This window comes from Pan troglodytes, chromosome 4, assembly GCF_028858775.2.
Source record: "Pan troglodytes isolate AG18354 chromosome 4, NHGRI_mPanTro3-v2.0_pri, whole genome shotgun sequence".
Classification (NCBI taxonomy): Eukaryota; Metazoa; Chordata; class Mammalia; order Primates; family Hominidae; genus Pan; species Pan troglodytes.
In genome coordinates this window covers 94,594,055-94,612,706 of record NC_072402.2, presented here as the reverse complement: position 1 = coordinate 94,612,706, position 18,652 = coordinate 94,594,055, and the positions used below count along the sequence as shown (strand labels likewise).

At 43.8% G+C, this 18,652-nt stretch overlaps 1 protein-coding gene across 11 annotated transcripts in view; it reads right to left on the bottom strand.

The window, feature by feature from the left end:
• LNPEP (leucyl and cystinyl aminopeptidase) overlaps positions 1-6,618 on the bottom strand; it is a 105,951-nt gene extending 99,333 nt beyond the window's left edge. For 2 of the 11 annotated variants that reach the window (XM_063811386.1, XM_063811390.1), the window contains exons 1-3: positions 6,488-6,574; positions 4,993-5,129; positions 2,178-2,374 (exon numbers count right to left, since the gene is read on the bottom strand). In XM_063811386.1, coding sequence (XP_063667456.1) covers positions 2,178-2,196 — 19 coding nt within the window. In that variant the 5' untranslated portion in view covers positions 2,197-2,374; positions 4,993-5,129; positions 6,488-6,574. Of the gene's footprint in view, positions 1-2,177; positions 2,375-2,672; positions 3,157-3,868; positions 4,068-4,992; positions 5,130-5,746; positions 5,895-6,487 lie in introns of those variants that run through there. The other 9 variants (XM_009449397.5, XM_063811387.1, XM_063811385.1 and 6 more) reach the window with 9 other exon arrangements.
• Between the last annotated feature and the right edge of the window lie 12,034 nt (positions 6,619-18,652).

Genomic DNA, 18,652 nt, shown 5'->3' with positions numbered 1-18,652 from the left:
ATTAAAAGAGGATGAACGTGTAACAAAATCCAATACCAGGCTTGATAAATCTTGCAATCATAAATTCTATGGATAATGAAATACTCTGCATCATCACACCCAGACCAATGGGAGCATTATACATGCATTATTTTTTGTACTCAAAAGGATGAAGTATATAACTGTCTACTGTACCATGTCATTTGAAAACACTAGAAAATTCTACAGCAATCCTTCAAAAGTTTTCAAATAAATACCCTGTCCATCTTAAACCTGAAAAGCACTTCAAATTGCTAACATTTAATTTCTTGTTGACTGTAGATATTGTCGTTTCTGTTTTCCTTGTAAAAGGATGCTAAATAAGGCTCCAAGGAATGATTGCTACATTAACCAAAATTATGCACTGCCAAGCTGTCTCCAGCATCAACTCTGAAAGATAGGAAAGAATCAGAAATCCAATTTCCTACATGAAAGTTGAAGCATTGCTTCTTTTTTTGTTCTCTTCTGTGGGATTTTTCCATTGTCCTCCCAAATGTGACAGTTTGCAAATACCCACATCTAGAAGCAATCTAGAAGCATATTCTATAAAAGAAAAGACACCAATTTTAAAACTTGAGAAAGTACTTTAATTCTGTAGGCAAAGGTTCAGCAAATCAGCTAGCACTAATCTTGACCAAATGGGTGAGTCAGCCTCATCACAGAGATTTTTTTTTAATTTAGATGAAATTTCACATTTAAAAACATGGTAACTCCAAGCATTCTACCAAAAACAAAGAATAAACATTGGAATAGTCACTTACAAGGACTTAACGACTTGTATTAAACATATTTTACACTAAAGTACTAGATGGTCTCTAGTTCATTTTAGCTCAAACCTTCCTTAATTCTTCGAGTAACGTCACCAGACTATTCTTTAAGTCTTAGTAATTACAAATAGAACCTGAATGAGAAAGAAAATTCAGAATTAAAGTTGTTATCAGTAAGCCTAATTAAACAGTGCAGACAGAAAGATGGCAGTAGAATAAAGCATTCTACATTAGGAGAAGGGAGAATATAATCAGTAGTTCACAGCCCCATGAATGAAGCACAGCATACAACAAAGTCTGGCTGGGATTTGGGATAAAGTGGACAATATCTGTCTTCTCTTGAGTGGTAACTAACAAACTAAACAGGGATATAGACTGTGGCCCCTATTAATGTGATACTGTACCTGAAGTAACCAACCACACTCAGCAAAACATGTCAACCAGAGAGTGAATCCTCTTTTAGTGAGTCGTCTCCCTTACTGGCAGTTTTCCTACTTTCTATCTTAAAAGGGAATCCACACACTCAACACCGCAAAACGGTAAGACATCTCACCCCTATATTGTGGCTCTGGCACTTCTGGTCCGCACAAAAGCCATGGTTCTAACTAGGGTGGGATTTATGCTCCCCGTTCAGTGAAGAGCTGTGGCTGTTTGCAGGGTGCAGGCTCCCTGCGTTGACTCTCGCTTCCTGTCACACAGTGGTATCACCACCGTGACGGACCCTTGACATTAACAAGTCTTTGACTGAAAAACTGATGTGATCTGCAGCCAGTGAGGGGATGCGTGGTGGCCCTGCCGAGTACCTCGGCAGGGTCAGGAGGGTGGCACTGTGGCCAGGCACCTCCGCGGCCCCGAGCGAGGTGAGCAAGCATTTCCTGAAGTTTCCCTTCCTTCCACAACATTAACCTGCCAAGCCTCCCCCACCTCACCCCGCCCTATTAGGAAAAGTCACGCCGGCAGCTCACTGAAGGGCAGGGGGACAGCTCCTGGCGCCCCCAAAAGTTGGGCTCGGCAGCTGCCACAACTTAACGCTCCTACAGGAGAGTCGGGCCGACACCGCCTCCTCCGGGGGCAAACCTGAGCTGCCAACTTTCCCACTGCCCACTCCTCTGCGCACAGCAGCCCAAACTTTGCTGTTTGCCCAGCGGCCGCACCCCGGGCGAGCAGCGGCGGCGCTGACCTTCAAGCCAGCCCCGGGTCCCGCACTGGCCGCCGCCCGCCCCCCGAACCTCCCTGCCTCCCCCAGATCCCCTCTCCCTGCCTCCCTCAGCCCTCGTGGGAAGCCCGCGGTGTTGGGGGAGACGGCTGCAGCCCGACCCCGCGTGTCACGACTGCCCACGACCCTCAGGGCTCCGGAGAGCCCGGGTCCCGGCGCCTCGGCAGCCCACTCACCATTGGTGAAGGGCTCCATTTTCCCCCCGCCGCGGCTCCTTACAGCCGGAGCGTCCGAGCTTCCTACTCCGAGAGCTGAGGCGGCCCAGCCGACTGAGCATGCCCAGCGCGGCCTCCAAAGGCTGCCAGGGAGGTGCCGCGAGGGGCGGCGCCGCTCCGCCGCTCGGTGGCTCCGCCGTTCCGGGTTTTCGTGGCAGCTGCAGAAAGAGCGAGGGAAGCAAGAGGGAAAAGCACAGTCAAACCCCCGGCTGCTCCGCGGACAGGCGAGGTGGGAGCGGGTTCGCGCTGGGGGCGGGGCCTAGGCGGGGCCGGGAAAGCCCAGCCCCTGCCTGAAGTGGACCCGGCTGCGGCGCTCTCCCCGGCCGGGAACGGTGTTCAGTCACTCAACAAATGTGGAGCCCTACTGCGACCCGCCCGATCCTGGACGCCGAGACACCCGCACTGCGCCAGAAAAACATGGTCCCAGTCCCAGGAGCGGACATTCCAGAAACAGACCATAAATAAACACAGAAGACACACGAGTGTAAAGTTAGTGCCCCGCTGCGCATTAAATCGGGGTGATGTGATGGCGAGTGAGTGGGTAGTTAATTCGGATGGCTTGGTTAGACGAGGTCTCGCTGAGCAGGTGCCACTGAAGCCGAAGTCTGAAGGCAGAGCAGGAACCTGCGGGCGAAGGTCGCTATCCGAACCGCGAATCGCTGGTTTCCCTGGGGAGGTTGGCCGCGGAGGGATCCCTGCTCGAAGGACCGAGGGAGCGGGCGCTGTAGGTGTTTTCGGCAGAGATGCCCGCCCGCATCAGAGTGCCTCAGGAGGGCGGTGAGGAGGAGACGGAAGAGAGGGCGGGGACCCCGCAGGGCCGAGGGCGCCCTGGGGTCCCGTCCCGGGGCTGGCGGCTGCGGCGCGGCCTCTAGGTGCGGGCGGATAACAAAACCCGGCGCCGGATCGCCCGGCCCGGGTCGCGGGCGCCGCAGGATGTGGGCAGAAGGACCGCCTGTTCCGAGCCTTAAATCAACACCTGCGGTTCCCGGGGGTGCCACCACTGGGGCCCGCAGCAAGGCTCCGCGGCGCTAGGCCCGAGAAACCGAAACTCCCCTAGTCGCCCCTGCCCCCCAGCACTGGCGCCATTGCCTCCAGCCCCGAGCCACCATTGTTTCCAGTGCCAAATCGGGCAGCCCCGCTAGCCTCCGAGGCCGAACCGCCAGGGGCCCCATAAGCCCCGAGGAGGCTCGTCGGGAACCGCTTCCTTATCCTCTCGGTATGCGCATCGCCACCACCCTCGCTGCAGAGGCCGCCGCCCTCCCAGCGCGCCATCACCGCCTCCTCTGCCTCTTCCCCTCCCTCAGCCCCGGCCCCTGCATTGACTTGGCTCGGGCTGCGCCTCACTGCGCCTGCCAGCTGTCACACGCTCTGAGGCTTTCAACAGCGGGGCGCCAGGGACAAACAAGCCGCGGCAAGCGCAAACAGCCTGCTCAAACAGGGACGGCCAGGGTGTTGTTTGACCAGCACTGGAATTGGAAACTAGGTTTCGAAGAAGTCAAATCGAAGTACAATATTGTATTTTAAACTGCCTGTTGTTATTACATCCCTCACAACGCACGCTCTACTTGAAACTTCCAGTGGATACCAACTGCACTTAGAATAAAAAATGAAACTCCTTGCCTAGCTCTGGGACCTCATCAGCACATACTCACCATGTTTTGGTCACAAAGGCCTTCATGCTGTTCCCGGAAGTCGCCAAGTTCCATCCATCATTGTTAATAATTCCTTTTGCTCGCTCCTCGCACAAGAACTGTTTCTTCTGCTTAGTGCTTTGCCTACTGATTCCATCTTGTCATTTAAGTCTCGGCTCACATGTCACCTCTGCAAAGAACCCTTGCCTGACCATACATCTAAAATAGCCACAAACACTCTATAAAGACTTGGCCTTGCTTTATTTCCTTCTCAGCACTCATCACTGTCTGAAACAATGTTTTGGATTTGTTGCTTATTATCAGTCTCCCTTCTCAAGAATGCAAGCTTTGTGAGAGCAGAGTCGTAATCTTTTTTAAGGCTGTATCCCCAATGCCTGGGTAAGTATACAATAAATAATTTTTGCATGAATAAGTGAAGGACATAGTGGTGTTTAGAGTTCACTTCCACTGCTGCAAACCCTTCCAGTTAATGACTCCATACTGAATGATGTGTTTGATCAGTACAGAGAAGGTGTCTGTATCATATGATACCTCAGAGCTGCTATCTCTCTAATGTGTGAAAGGTAATCAGAACCGTTAGGCTGGCCCCTAGTACTGACATTTTAGAACCAAAAATAGTGAACCACAGGAGCTGATGTATCCCAGTTCAGATATTATATAGTATACGCAGAGCTACATTTTGTTAACATACTTCACACATTGTATTGCTTAAATAAGACGCTCTTCTCTATATTTTAGGTCATGTCATGTTCCCTTGAAGTTACTTTTGCAACCCAACCACTTAGTATAGGAGATATTTAAAACACTGCAGCTTGTTAAATCACCTCACCTCACTTCACCTGTAAGCTACAGTCTATCATGCTTTTAAGTGTGAAACATGTTACCTTGTGTTTTGTTTTACATATCCCAACTCTGCAGAGACGTGATAAAAAAAAATGCACTAGCGAATATAGGTGGATCATTATGTCTTTTTGAGATTTCTTTGACAAAGAGACAAATGATTTCTTTGCCAACCTCTTGCCTCCCACCCCTCCCATTCCTTCACACACACAAAGACATGAAGGACCATTTAAAGGCATGTAAAAATACAAAAAATAAAATTAGCCGGGAGTGGTGGCACACACCTGTAATCCCAGCTATTCCGGAGGGTGAGGCATGAGAAGCTGAGGCATGAGAATCACTTGAACCCGGGAGGCGGAGGTTGTGATGAACCGAGATCACACCACTGCACTCCAGCCTGGGCGACAGAGCAAGACTCCATCTCAAAAAAAAAAAAAAAGACGTGGTTTTGTATAAGAAGTGAAAATAGTAAACAAACGAAATGTTTCAGAATCCTACCTAGGAGCAAAAGAATAATAATAAAGTTTGTTTTGTTTCAATGGATACTGTTTTACATTTGACTTCATAGAGCCTTTTTGAGGGAATATGATATCACAATTTCACAACCAAAACCCATTATGTTTTTATCTTTAACACCCGCCTATCCTCCCACACAGAACTTCCTCTTTAGTTTAAGAATATGACAGTTTAAGTTATTATGAAGTTACGATTCATTATCAAAGGAGATAATGTGACATTATCTACTATACCCATCTACTGTCTTCGGAATCATTGCTCTCTACCATTTAACACTTGAAAACCATTAATTTGGAGAGTTAATTATAATACATAATAAATAGCATGACAGGAAAAAATATAAGCACCCTGAAAAACAAATTGCATTTGTTTAAAGAACTGACAAACTTGATAATCAATGAATATAGGGATATTTTTATCAAAATAAAACACTTGGTATTCCATAGATCAGCAAATCCGAGCCTCACATTGAAACAGATAAGGAGGGAACTACTGTCTAGAGAGGGTAGAATATTTACGCACAATCCACGAGCAGACATGGACTGGAACTCAGGCCATCTGTGTTCTAAACCAGTGCTTCAGAGTTTTCTGTTGCCTCCCAGTTTCCACAAGCAAATTGGGGTCAATGACAAAAATCCACGAAAAGAATATGGAATAGAGAGAAATATAGCTAATTTCATCTATTAGAAGTCTATTCCATTAATCATTTAATTAAGATTCCAACTTAATTAGTTGATATTCCATAGGGAATTTGGATTCAGCCCTACTAAGTGATCTTTCTAATTATTTTGAAATAAGCAACAATACATTAATTCATTGAACACATTTGAAAATGTTATTTGTTCAGCACTCGAATAAATGGAGGAAGCTGCTTCCCGCCAGGGCAAGGCTGACCATCATGAGGTTTCCGGCCACCCTAAGGACCGAAGGAGTCAATATCTCATTGCCTTTGTAACCCATTTGTAGCATACATACACTGCATTAATTAGTAACGTTTGAAGTTGTATCAAATCAAGAAATGTTTAGAGCACAGAAGAAAGCAGAATAATTATCTAATAAAGTTCAAGTAGAGCTTAGGCATTAGCAAAAAAACGCAGCCAAATAAAGTGAAAGGTTATTACTTGGAAAGAACAGTGATATACTAGTTCAGATTCCTTGGGCTACAAAAGACAAAACTCTGAGTAAAACTAGTTTAAATGATACAGACATTTATCATTTCATATAACAAGTCCAGTGATAAGATAATCTTCAATTACAGCTCACCAGCCTCATCAAGACCCCAACTTCTCTCTCTCCATTCTTCAGTCCTCTATATGAGCAATTCCCCAAAGCCCAGACTACCATATGGTCAAAAGTTGGCTGCAGCAGGGGAGGAAGAAGGAACTTACTCTTCCGTGTCTCTTTCTTGAGAGCAGGGGAAACCCTTCTCAGAAATTCCCCATTAGAATTCTCCTTAGGTCTCATTTACCAAAACTATATTTTGTACATTTGTAGACCAATCACTGGAAATGAAAATGAGGTTATAATTGAGACAGAGTAGAAATGGGGCTTAGCTTCACCTCACCTCTACTAGAGCATTCTTTCATGCACCCTCACCGAGCACAAAACCTACACTACTACCTCACTGATGCCTTAATGTTTAAACCATGCCTTTTACTTAAAGAATTCCAGGAACTAGGCTGGGCACAATAGCTCACACCTGCAATTCCAGCACTTTGGGAGGCCAAGGTGGGAGGATTGCTTGGGCCCAGAAGTTCAAGACCAGCGTGTACCCCACAGCAAGACCTCATTTCTACAAAAAATTGAAAAATTAGCCAAGCGTGGTGGTCTGTGCCTGTGGTCCCAGCTACTCAGGAGGCTGAGGTGGGAGGATTGCTTGAGCCTGGAAGGTGGAGGCTGCAGCAAGCCAAGATCACACCACTGCACTCCAGCCTGGGCAACAGAGTGAGATCCTGTCTGGAAAAAAAAAAAAAAAAGATTTCCCAGAACTGGCCTTAGGAGATGACCAAGGTTGTGGAGTGTCCTAGGTAGGGAAGGAATGCTGAACAATTGATTTACAGCCTTGTTGCCTCTGGCTGCCCATTACTCAAGATAACCATACTAACCAGGTAATGCTGACCTGCATAGCCTACACATGATATGCTTTGCCCAGTCCAGCCTGCATATCCTACCCCTGATGTCAATTCCCGCACTTTGCCTAATAAAAAACCACGACTAGTTCTTTTTGGGGAGTCAGTCAGGGAATTCTCTCTTTTGTGCTACCTCCCTTATGTCCGAGCATAAGCTCCAATGAAGGCTTGTCTAGGGAAACTGTTTTGGCCTCACATCAATCTCTATTGCATTGACAGCCCAAGAACCAGTGGTCAGTAACACTATGACTAGTTTCTTAGACAAAGTACAGCCTAAATCTGCTGAGTTTAAGATCACCTTCCTTGTTTCGTATGGGAGGAGAGGGGTATTTGAACAAAACCATTTTCCATTCAGAAAGGAAAAGGGGAGTGTCAACTGAGGAATGATGAGGTTCACAAATTTGGAAAGTTATTTCTCATAAAGGGTTGCAGCCTGTAGGGTGGCCATGCTGACAGGCTGACCCCACAGCCAGAAGCCAGAAACAGACACTCTGAGGGAGGGGCCAAGAGAACAGGAATTTATGCTGAGCAGGGTGGCCAAATATATGTATTCAATAAGCTATAAGAGGAGTCATGAATATTTATCAAAGGATAAATGTGTGCATGCGCAGTGGAGCTTCATGCCCCTTCATGGGTCCCATATACAAAAAATGGCAGTGTTAACATGATCCGATGTTGGAGTTTTCAGTCCTCTGACATCAAAAGGCGAAGCAGAGGACATGAAAACTCTTACTGTGCATTCTCTGGAGATGGGCCAGAACCACTCCATGTGGTGATCTCTTATCAGGCAAAAAACTAGAGGCAATATCAGGTGGTTGGTTGATATTAGTGGTGGAATCTTTCAAAAGGGCTGGTTTCCGTTTAGCCCTTAGGGAAGAAAGGCTAATCCTGAATATTGAGGAAGGGGTATAATAAGGCTTGTTTGACCCTGGCATCCTGTCATGAATGAGAATTTAGTTTTCAAGGTTACCCTGGGGTCCCCTTGGCCAAGACATGGTCTGTTCAGTCACTTGGGAGGCTTAGAATTTTATTTTTAGTTTACAGGAGTTAAGCAACCAAAATGTTAGGCAGGCAACCTAAATGTCCACTAAAGGTTATAAACACTGACATATTTTAATAAATAAGTGCCCTAAGGCACTTATATAGGAAAAGTAAAGATGGAGCCATTAAATACAATGTAATTTTTTATATAATTGATTAATATAATTAGGATTACAAACCAAGAAGTGGTATATTATTGTAAATGAAAAGAGTCAAACTCTGTAAAATATTTGAAGAGATTTATTCTGAGCTAAATATGAGTGGCCATCACCCATTACAGAGGACCAGGAGATCCTGAGAACATATGCCAAGCATGCCTGTAGTCCCAGCTACTTAGGAGGCTGAGGCAAGAGAATCATTTAACTGAGGAGGCAGAGGTTGCAGTGAGCCAAGATCATGCCACTACACTCCCGCCGGGGTGCACTACACTCCAGCCTGGGTGACAGAGTGAAGCCCCGTCTCAAGAAGAAAGAAAGGAAGGAAGGAAGAAAAAAAAGGAAGGAAGGAAGGAAAAGAAAAGAGGGAGGGAGGGAAGGAAGGAAAGAAGGAAGGAAGGAGAAAGAAAAGTAGATCTAACTTATTTTGAGCATGTGTATTAGTTTACTAGTGTTAGCAATGGCAAATCCGTCGGGTCTGCAGAAACTCTATTTCTGCCTTCTTGGAGGAAAGAATTCTGCTGAGGGGCATAAGGCAGAGAGACTGAGGCAACTTTTAGAGCAGGAATGAAAGTTTATCAAAAAGTTATAGAGCAGGAATGAAAGGAAGTAAAGTACACTTGCAAGAGGGCCAAGTGTACCTGAGAGATCCAAGTGCACTGTTTGGCCCTTGACTTGGGGGTTTTACACATTGGCATGGTACCAGGATTTCTGTGTCTCCTCCCTTGCTTTTTCCCTTGTGGTGGGCTGTCTGCATGTGCTGTGACCTGCCAGCACTAGGGAGCGATCACCTTACTGAAGTTGTACACATGTTCACTTGAGGTGTTTTCCCCTTACCAGTTGAGCAATCCTAGAGGAAGGCCATATACTTGTTGTATGCCATTTTGCCTCTTAGTGCACATGCTTGAGCCCTCTTACCCATCTCCTGAGATCTTACTGAGAAGCTGCTGATCACCAGCTTCTGTTGTTTTCTATCTATTGCGAGATTGCCTTTCCCTGACGCTGGCTGCAACCAGTTACTATTTTAGAGAGACAGTATAACAATTGCCTCTCTAAAATAGTAGACATGGATGGGGAGCTCTGCTGTCTTGCTCATGTCTGCCTGGCTACCTATTCTAACACTAGGGCTACTGTAAAACCTAGTGCATTCTGAATGACTTAAACAACAGAAATTCATTATCTCATAGTTCTGGAAGATAGAAGTCCAATATCAAGGTGTTGGTAGGACCATACTCCCCCTAAAGGCACTAGGGAAGGATCTGTTCTAGGCCTATCTCCTAGGTTCTAATAGTCCCTAGGCTTGTGGCAAGTAACTCCAGTGTTCACATGACATTCTTCCTGTGTGCATACCTGTGTCCAAACTTCCTCTTTTAATAAGGACACTAGTCATATTGAATTGGAAGCCCACCCTACTCCAGTATGACCTTATCTTAACTAATACATCTGCAACAACCCTATTTCAAATAAGGTCACATTCTGAAATGTGGGGGATTATAAATTTAACAGATAAATTTTGGAGGACACTATTCAACTCATAACAACTTCATTGTAATGGAAATAAGGTTGAAGATAAGTATCAAGAAAGTATGCTTCAAAGGATAGTATCAAGAAATGAAAAGATAGCCAGGCGTGGTGGTTCATGTCTATAATCCCAGCACTTTGAGAGGCTGAGGTGGGCGGATCACTTGAGGCCAGAAGTTCGAGACCAGCTTAGCTAAAAATACAAAATACAAGAAATTAGCTGTGTATGGTGGTCTGTGTCTGTAATCCCAGCTACTCAATAGGCTGAGGCATGAGAATCACTTGAACCTGGGAAGCAGAGTTTGCAGTGAGCAGAGATCATGCCACTGCACTCCAGCCTGGGCAACAGAGCAAGACTCTGTCTCAAAGAAAGAAAGAAAGAAAGAAATGAAAAGACAGTTCACAGAATGGGAGAAAATACTTACAAACCAAGGGACTTCACAAGGGACTTGTATCTAGCATATATAAAGAATTTTTAAATTTAATGATAAAAGATAAATAATCCAATTAAAAGTAGGCAAAGGACTGTAATCCCAGCACTTTGGGAGGCCGAGACGGGCAGATCACGAGGTGAGGAGATTGAGACCATCCTGGCTAACACAGTGAAACCCCGTCTCCACTAAAAATACAAAAAATTAGCCAGGCGCGGTGGCGGGCGCCTGTAGTCCCAGCTACTTGGGAGGCTGAGGCAGGAGAATGGCGTGAACCCAGGAGGCGGAGCTTGCAGTGAGCCGAGATTGCGCCACTGCACTCCAGCCTGGGCGACTGAGCGAGACTCCGTCTCAAAACAAACAAACAAACAAAAAAAGTAGCAAAGGATCTGAATATCATTTCTCCAAAGAAGATATACAAATGGCCAATGAGACATGAAAAGCTGTTCAGTGTCATTAGTCATCAGGGAAAAGCAAATCAAATCCAAAATAAGCCACCACTTCACATCTACTAGGATAGCTACAATAAAAAAACCAGATAATAGTAAATACTGGCAAAAATGTAGAGAAATTATAAGCCACATACACTGCTGATGGGAATGTAAAATGTAGCTGCTTTCAAAAACAATCTGGCAGCTCCCCAAAAGGTTAAGCAACAGTTACCATGTGATCCAGCAATTCCATTCCTAGATATATACCCAAAGGACCAGAAAACTTATGCACATTCAAAAACTTGTACATAGACTGGGTGTGGTGGCTCACACCTGTAATCCCAGCACTTTGGCAGGCTGAGGTGGATGGATCACTTGAGTTCAGGAGTTCAAGACCAGCCTGGGCAACCTGGTGAAACCCTGTCTCTATGAAAAATAAAAAAATTAGCCAGGCGTGGTGGTGCATGTCTGTAGTCCCAGCTACTTGTGGGGCTGAGGCGGGAGGTTCGCTTGAGCCTGGGAGATCGAGGCTGCAGCGAGCTGAGACTGCACCAGTGCACTCCAGCCTGAGCAACAGAGTAAGACCCTGTCTTGAAAAAAACAAACAAACAAACAAAAATGGTAGATGAATGTTCATAGCTGCATTATTCACAATAGCCAAAAAGTATAAACAACACAAATGTCCATCAACTGATGAATGGATAAATAGAATGTGAAACATTTATATGTATGATAGAATATTATTCAACAATAAAGAGAAAGTACTGACATGTTAAAATGTAGATGAACCTTTTAAAAATTATGTTAGGTGAAAGAAACCAGTTACAGAAGACCATATATTGTTATTATTCCACTTATTTGAAATGTATTGTATCATTCCATTTATATGAAATGTCCAGACTAGGCAAATCTATAGAAACAGAAAGTAGATTAGTGATTTCCTTAGACTGAAGGGAGGCAAGAATGGGAAGTGTCTGCTAATAAGTATAGGGTTTTTTGTTAGGGTGATGAAAACATTCTGAAATTGATCATTTTGCTAGGCACTCAACCCTGTGACTATACTAAAAACCATTGAATTATATACTTTAAATGGATGAATTTTATGCCATGTAAATTATATCTCTGATATAAAACTGATAAACTGATATATATGAAAGACTTGAGGTTATACTTTTTAGAAACCATAATAACAATGCTTGATTAAAATGAAACAGTAATGGCTGGGCATGGTGGCTCAAGCCTGTAATCCCAGCACTTTGGGAGGCCCAGGTGGACAGATCACGAGGTCAGGAGGTTGAGACCATTTTGCCTAACACGGTGAAACCCCATCTCTACTAAAAATACAAAAAATTAGTCGGGCATGGTGGCACGCGCCTGTAGTCCCAGCTACTTGGGAGGCTGAGGCAGGAGAATCGCTTGAACCTGGGAGGCAGAGGTTGCAGTGAGCCGAGATCACGCCACTGCAGCCTGGGCGACACAGCGAGACTCCGTCTCAAAAAAAAAAAAAAAGCAAATTATACTGTGAGTATCTCCATTCACCATTGCTCAAGCAAGTTTGTTTTCCCCCATCTGGTTGCTACTATTTAAAAAGGTACAGATTTCATTCAATTAAACACTAACCTATTTAGAAACAGAAATGCTACAGAAAATTCTACAGGTATAGATATATCATTTCCATTTTTTTCCAAATGGAACCCTAAGCCTACTAGAAATGCTTAGAAAGAAATCTTCACTCTGGAAATCCAAACTGTGGTGACTGTTAAATTTCTTGAAGGAGCTTGTTAACAAAACAGATTTCTGGGCATTGTCCCCCGAAATTTCAATTCAGTTGGTCTGAGATATTGCCTAAAATCTGCATCTTTATCAAGTGATTGTGACACAGGTGGTCCTCAGATAATCCTGCACTGAAGGAATTCTAGGGTAAATAAGGAGCAGTGTGTTTAGTAGAAACTGCACTACATTTACTACAGGGTAAATGAAGGGCAGCCCAGGACTGAGGTGAGAGCCTGGGCCCTGGAGGTAGACTCTTAAGGGTTCAAATTCTGCCTCTGCCACTTCCTACCTCTGTGCCTGGGGCAAGTTCCCTGAGCTTCACTTTCTCCTTTGTAAAATGAGGACAAGTACCCTCACAGAGTTAGTATAAGGATGAGACAAATTCACATAATTATACTTAGAACAGACTGGCACAAAGTAAGCACTAAAGATGTATTTGCTGTTACTATTGTATGTGAATTATAAAATTTAAATACCATGTAGATCACTTGCAAAGAAGTTTAGACTTGTAATAGCAAACCAATTTCTATAATGGTAACATATTCCAATCTGATCATTTAAAATAATGATGTGCTGGCAAACCAAGTTTTCGGTGTTGAGTTGGCATCTAAGCCCTAGGTTGGATGGGGCCTACCTAGGCCAGGAAGTGACTAGGATGATGGGCCTACCTATATAGCCATAAAAAGCAATCACAGCCTTTCTTCCATAAAAGTCAGAAGATAGAAAAAACATTTTTTGAAATGATGTGGGCCAGGCACAGTGGCTCATGCCTGTAATCCCAGCACTTTGAGAGGCCGAGGTGGGTGGATCACCTGAGGTCAGGAGTTCAAGACCAGCTTGGCCAACATGGTGAAATCCCGTCACTACTAAAAATACAAAAATTAGCCTGGCATGGTAGCAGGTGCCTGTAGTCCCGGCTACTCGTGAGGCTGAGGCTGGAGAATCACCTGAACCCGGGAGGTGGAGGTTGCAGTGAGCCGAGATCACGCCATTGCATCGCGCCCAGCCTGGGCAACAGCAAGACTATATCTCAAAAAAAAAAAAAAAAAAAAAAAAAATCTGATAGCCCAAATTGTTATTGACTTGCTCTTTCTAGAGAGATGTTTATACTCTTGAATACTCTGATTTAGTTTTCCTTTTTGTTTGTTTCTTACAGCTATGCTAAAATAAAGCCTGCCCAAGGTTCACTCCCATAAAATGTGTCCTTGAGCTTTTTGTTTGTTTTTTAGCTTGAGAAGGTCCTATAATATTTGTGCTGAAAATTACATTTGACTATGATTCTTGGCTGACTCTCAGCTGATTCAGGTGCTTTTTTCCTCCCTTTGGCTGATGGTTGCCAGCACAGGCTGTCAGTCAGTCAGCACCATTTATGGAGGGCCCCTGGTGTGCAGGGCCTCAAAGAGACCTCAAAACAAAACAGGAGCTAATGCTTCACTTTTATGGCACATACAATCTATTGGGCCAATCAGGACAAGCACACAGGATACATACATAATACATGAAACATGACACAGACATATACCATCGTGTACTAGCAGGATCAGCCTGAGGCAAATTTTCCATTTCTTCCTCACTTCCAGGTGCTGCTTTACAGCCGACAAATATTTATCAAATGACATCTGTGTAACATCCTTGAGTAAGTGACAGATACTGCCCTTAAGACCCTCCTACCCAACCAGTACTTTCTAAGCTATTGGCCACTTTCCACAATTCACTCCCCAAGCCCCTCTCCCAACTTCAGGGTCCTCTTTCTCTCCTCAGGGCCCTTTGCTTAGCTAGCTATAAAGAAATATTAATTTTTTAAGATGTCACACTAAAGCATGACTAGTGAGTTACAATGTAATATTTTAACTTTTTATTAGTCCAAAGGAATAAATCTATAATGGTGAAATTATAAAAGAAAAAGCAACTGGATATTTTGACGTGTATGAAGTTTCTTTCTTTTTCTTTTTCTTTTTTTTTTTTTTTTTTTGAGACGGAGTCTCACTGTGTCGCCCAGGCTGGAGTGCAGTGGCCTGATCTCGGCTCACTGCAAGCTCTGCCTCCTGGGTTCCCGCCGTTCTCCTGCCTCAGCCTCCCAAATAGCTGGGACTACAGGCGCCCGCCACTGCGCCCGGCTAATTTTTTGTATTTTTAGTAGAGACGGGATTTCACCGTGTTAGCCAGGATGGTCTCGATCTCCTGACCTCGTGATCCGCCCGCCTCGGCCTCCCAAAGTGCTGAGATTACAGGCATCAGCCACTACGCCCTGCCTGAAGTTTCTTTTTTTAGACAGCACGTTTTAGGTTTGGATTTGCAAGGCCAGCACTGTTGCTGTTATTTCTTTCCAGGTCCTCAGTGAGACCGAGGGGTCAACAAATAGTATGTTTCCCTTGGTCTTAAAATCCAAACAGCCAGGACCTGGCGTGGTGGCTCACACCTGTAATTCTAGCCCTTTGTGAGGCCAAGGCGGCAGGACAGGAGCTTGAGACCAGTGTGGAAAACATAGTGAGACCCCCATCTCTACAAAAATTAAAAAATAAAAATTAGACAGCCATTGTGGTGCACATCTTCAGTCACAACTATGTGGGAAGCTGAAGCAGGAGGATCACCTGAACCCAGAAATTGAAAGTTACCGTGAGCTACGATCGTGACACTCCAGCTTAGGCAACAGAGCAAGATCTTGTCTCAAAAACAAAAAAACAAAAAACATCCAAATAGTTAGGCCTCGCAGAGCCACAGTTGTTTGAAACTAGAAGAATAATATGCTTGTCCTACCTAATAATTGCTTCTCTGTAAGATATAAGTTATGCGCTTTGATTAGTAGTTGCATAACTTTTATCTACAGATAAGGCACAACTTAGAACAAGAATAAATAAATACAAATCTTTAAATGCTATCCAGCCTCTTTCACTAACAACTTATTCATTGTTGCTTGAGTAACTCTAATTTAGTCTCTGAGTGTGAGTGAAGTTAACTCACCCGGACAGAGGGTCTGACAACTGCGAGCTCTGTCTGGTTCACATAGATTGTGCACAATTGTTTCAAACCAGATCTTTCTTTTGATTCCTATTAGCTCAAGTCTCTCTACCTGTTTGCTCCCAGCCAGCTAGAAAGCCCTGTTTGTCCTTCTACGACTCCTGCTTTTAGTCTTTGGCTCTACATCTGAAGATATGAATAGAAAGAAAATAAAATTATATGCCAGCAGTCTTACGTGCCCCAAGCCTCATCCTGGCCTTTTTCCATTTTTGAGTTTTAAAAGAGTATTCTTTCTATCCTTTTCCCAACTCCAACTCAATATATTAGAGACGAGATAGAATTTGCAACTTAATTGACTAGAAAACGTTTTTTTTGTTTTTGTTTTGTTTTTTTGAGACGGAGTCTCTCTCTGTCGCCCAGGCCGGAGTGCAGTGGACTGATCTCGGCTCACTGCAAGCTCCGCCTCCCGGGTTCGTGCCATTCTCCTGCCTCAGCCTCCCGAGTAGCTGGGACTACAAGAGCCTGCCACCGCGCCCGGCTAATTTTTTGTATTTTTAGCAGCGACGGGGTTTCACCGTGTTAGCCAGGATGGTCTCGATCTCCTGACCCTGTGATCCGCCCACCTCGGCCTCCCAAAGTGCTGGGATTACAAGCGTGAGCCACAGCGCCCGGCCTAGAAAACAGTTTTTAAAGCGGAATACAGTTTTAAAACTGAGAAAAAAATGTCCTTTGTATGTTTTCAGTATTTTCACAGACAATTTATTCTGGCTAACTCAAAATGAAGTTTATAATTTTAACTGTGGTATTCTTTGGATGACTAAAGGGACATACCAGGTGCTATTACTATGGGAATTCCTTACGGAGGAATGAGCCTGAAATATAGTATTGAAAGAAAGAAATATGACATAATTCAACAGAGGAAGGCATGAATTTTGAAGTGTGGGAAATCATGTGTGTAAATAACAAGATGAGAATTACTGAGTCATGTACTGAGAATAGAAAACCAGTTTCCTGACCTTCTCTGTCAGCATAGTAGAGGATTAGGACATCTGGAAGAAAGAAGAATACATTTGTAAAAGATCTTGAATTTATGGTTGGGAAGGAAAGATTGTAGAAACGAGTAAGAAATAAAATGTTTTTCTACCTTGTTTGTTAGTTAAGTATGCATTTCTCAGACTTTCTAAAGATTTCTCACTATGAATACTAAACATTTTCCTGATTTAAATCCTAAACAAATGATCTGTTTATACTGCCAGCTTTCTAAGTATAATGCAGACTTAGGTATTTGTACATAAGAAAATAAATGATTATGGTTTCTGGGAATATGCTAGAATAGATACCTTAACTGACCTTCCTGCTAAAAATAACTAAAAATGTAGAATAAAATTATTTTAATGCATTGATGACCTGGAAAGTTAGTAAGGAATACTCTTGGATCAGAAACTAAGTGAAGGCAGGAATCCCAAGGGGTAAGCCGAAGGCTGAGGCCAACTTTCACCTTGAGAGCATCTGAAGCTTCTGTTTTTATGCCTTCGAGAGTGCTGGGGACAGATGACAAAGCCCAGGGCCTGCCCAAGTTAGGGAGCATAATAAAAAACAAAATTCAGGTACAGCCTCTTTGCAAAAGACTCATCTAAAACTAAAGGATCCAGAAACATATCAGGGGAAGTGGTAACTTAAATATTACTAGAGATCAGAGTTTAACATCTGGTACTGACAGCTACAGAATGTATGAATAAGAAGAAAGTGAATTAACACCCTTTTAAGGAAACTACCCAGCACAGACTATTAAAATAGAAGATTATATGAAATACACATATGCTTCGACCTAGTAAAGCCACTTCTTTCATGATCCTTTTCAGACTTTCTTCCTTATGATTTGGAGACCTGGCTTTGATGAGATTAAGGTACCAGGAAGCAGACAACCAAGTGCATGATTGGTTTAAAGTTTGTAAATGTATAAGTTGTAAACCACTATATGTTGAAATTTTAAAAATAGTGATACATGGTTACATGGATGAAAGAAGGTCAATAAAGAATAGAAGTGAAGGAAAAGTAGCAGAGTAAAAATGTGGCCATTTTGAGCAGGCTTATGTTTGGTAGACATTAGTGTTCAGGTGGAAAACTAGTTCCTATGACTATTTGGAGGCTTGCTCTATGGCTGGGGGTGGGATAAAACACAAAACAAAAAATTTAAAAAACCAAAAACCCCAGGAACTTCCTCAGAAAATCAGGATTCCTTGCAGTAGTTTCTGGCCAGTTCTGCTCATCTAGAACCTCAAATGGGCTCAATGTCATAACAAGGAATGAAGAGCAGTAGCATGTACTGATATAGGAAAAGAAAATCCTTACCATGGCAGTTAGACTCCTTTTTTTTTTTTTTAAATGACAGGGTCTAGCTCTGTCACCCAGGCTGGAGTGCAGTGGCATGATCTTGGCTCACTGCAACCTTCACCTCCCAGGATCAAGTGATCTTCTCACCTCAGCCTCCCGTGTACCTGGGACTACATGTGCCACTATGCTAGGCTAATTTTTGTATTTTTTTGTGGAAACAGGGTTTCGCCATGTTGCCCAGGCTGATCTTGAACTCCTGGGCTCGAGTAATCCCCCTTCTTGGCTTCCCAAAGTGTTGGGATTACCTGCATGAGCCGCCACACTTGGCTAGTTAGACTCTTGAGGGTCAAAGTGTCCACTCTCCCCCATACAAAGCCATTGGTTCTGGGCTTTCATAATCTGAAAGATTTCTCATTATGAGTGAGTTGCTGGAACCACATAATTCTCAATGGGCCTTGTGAAGAATGGGGGAGGCCCAGAGAAGTCGAACCTGTTCACCTCATCATATATTCATGATCTTGCATATAACTTTTTCACATCTGATTCATTCAGGGTAAAAGAAAGTAAAAGTAACACAACCAAGTCTGAAGTTGGTGTTGGTGGCCTGGCATCTACCACAAGGCTTTTGAAATACTACACTAATAAGTACAATACA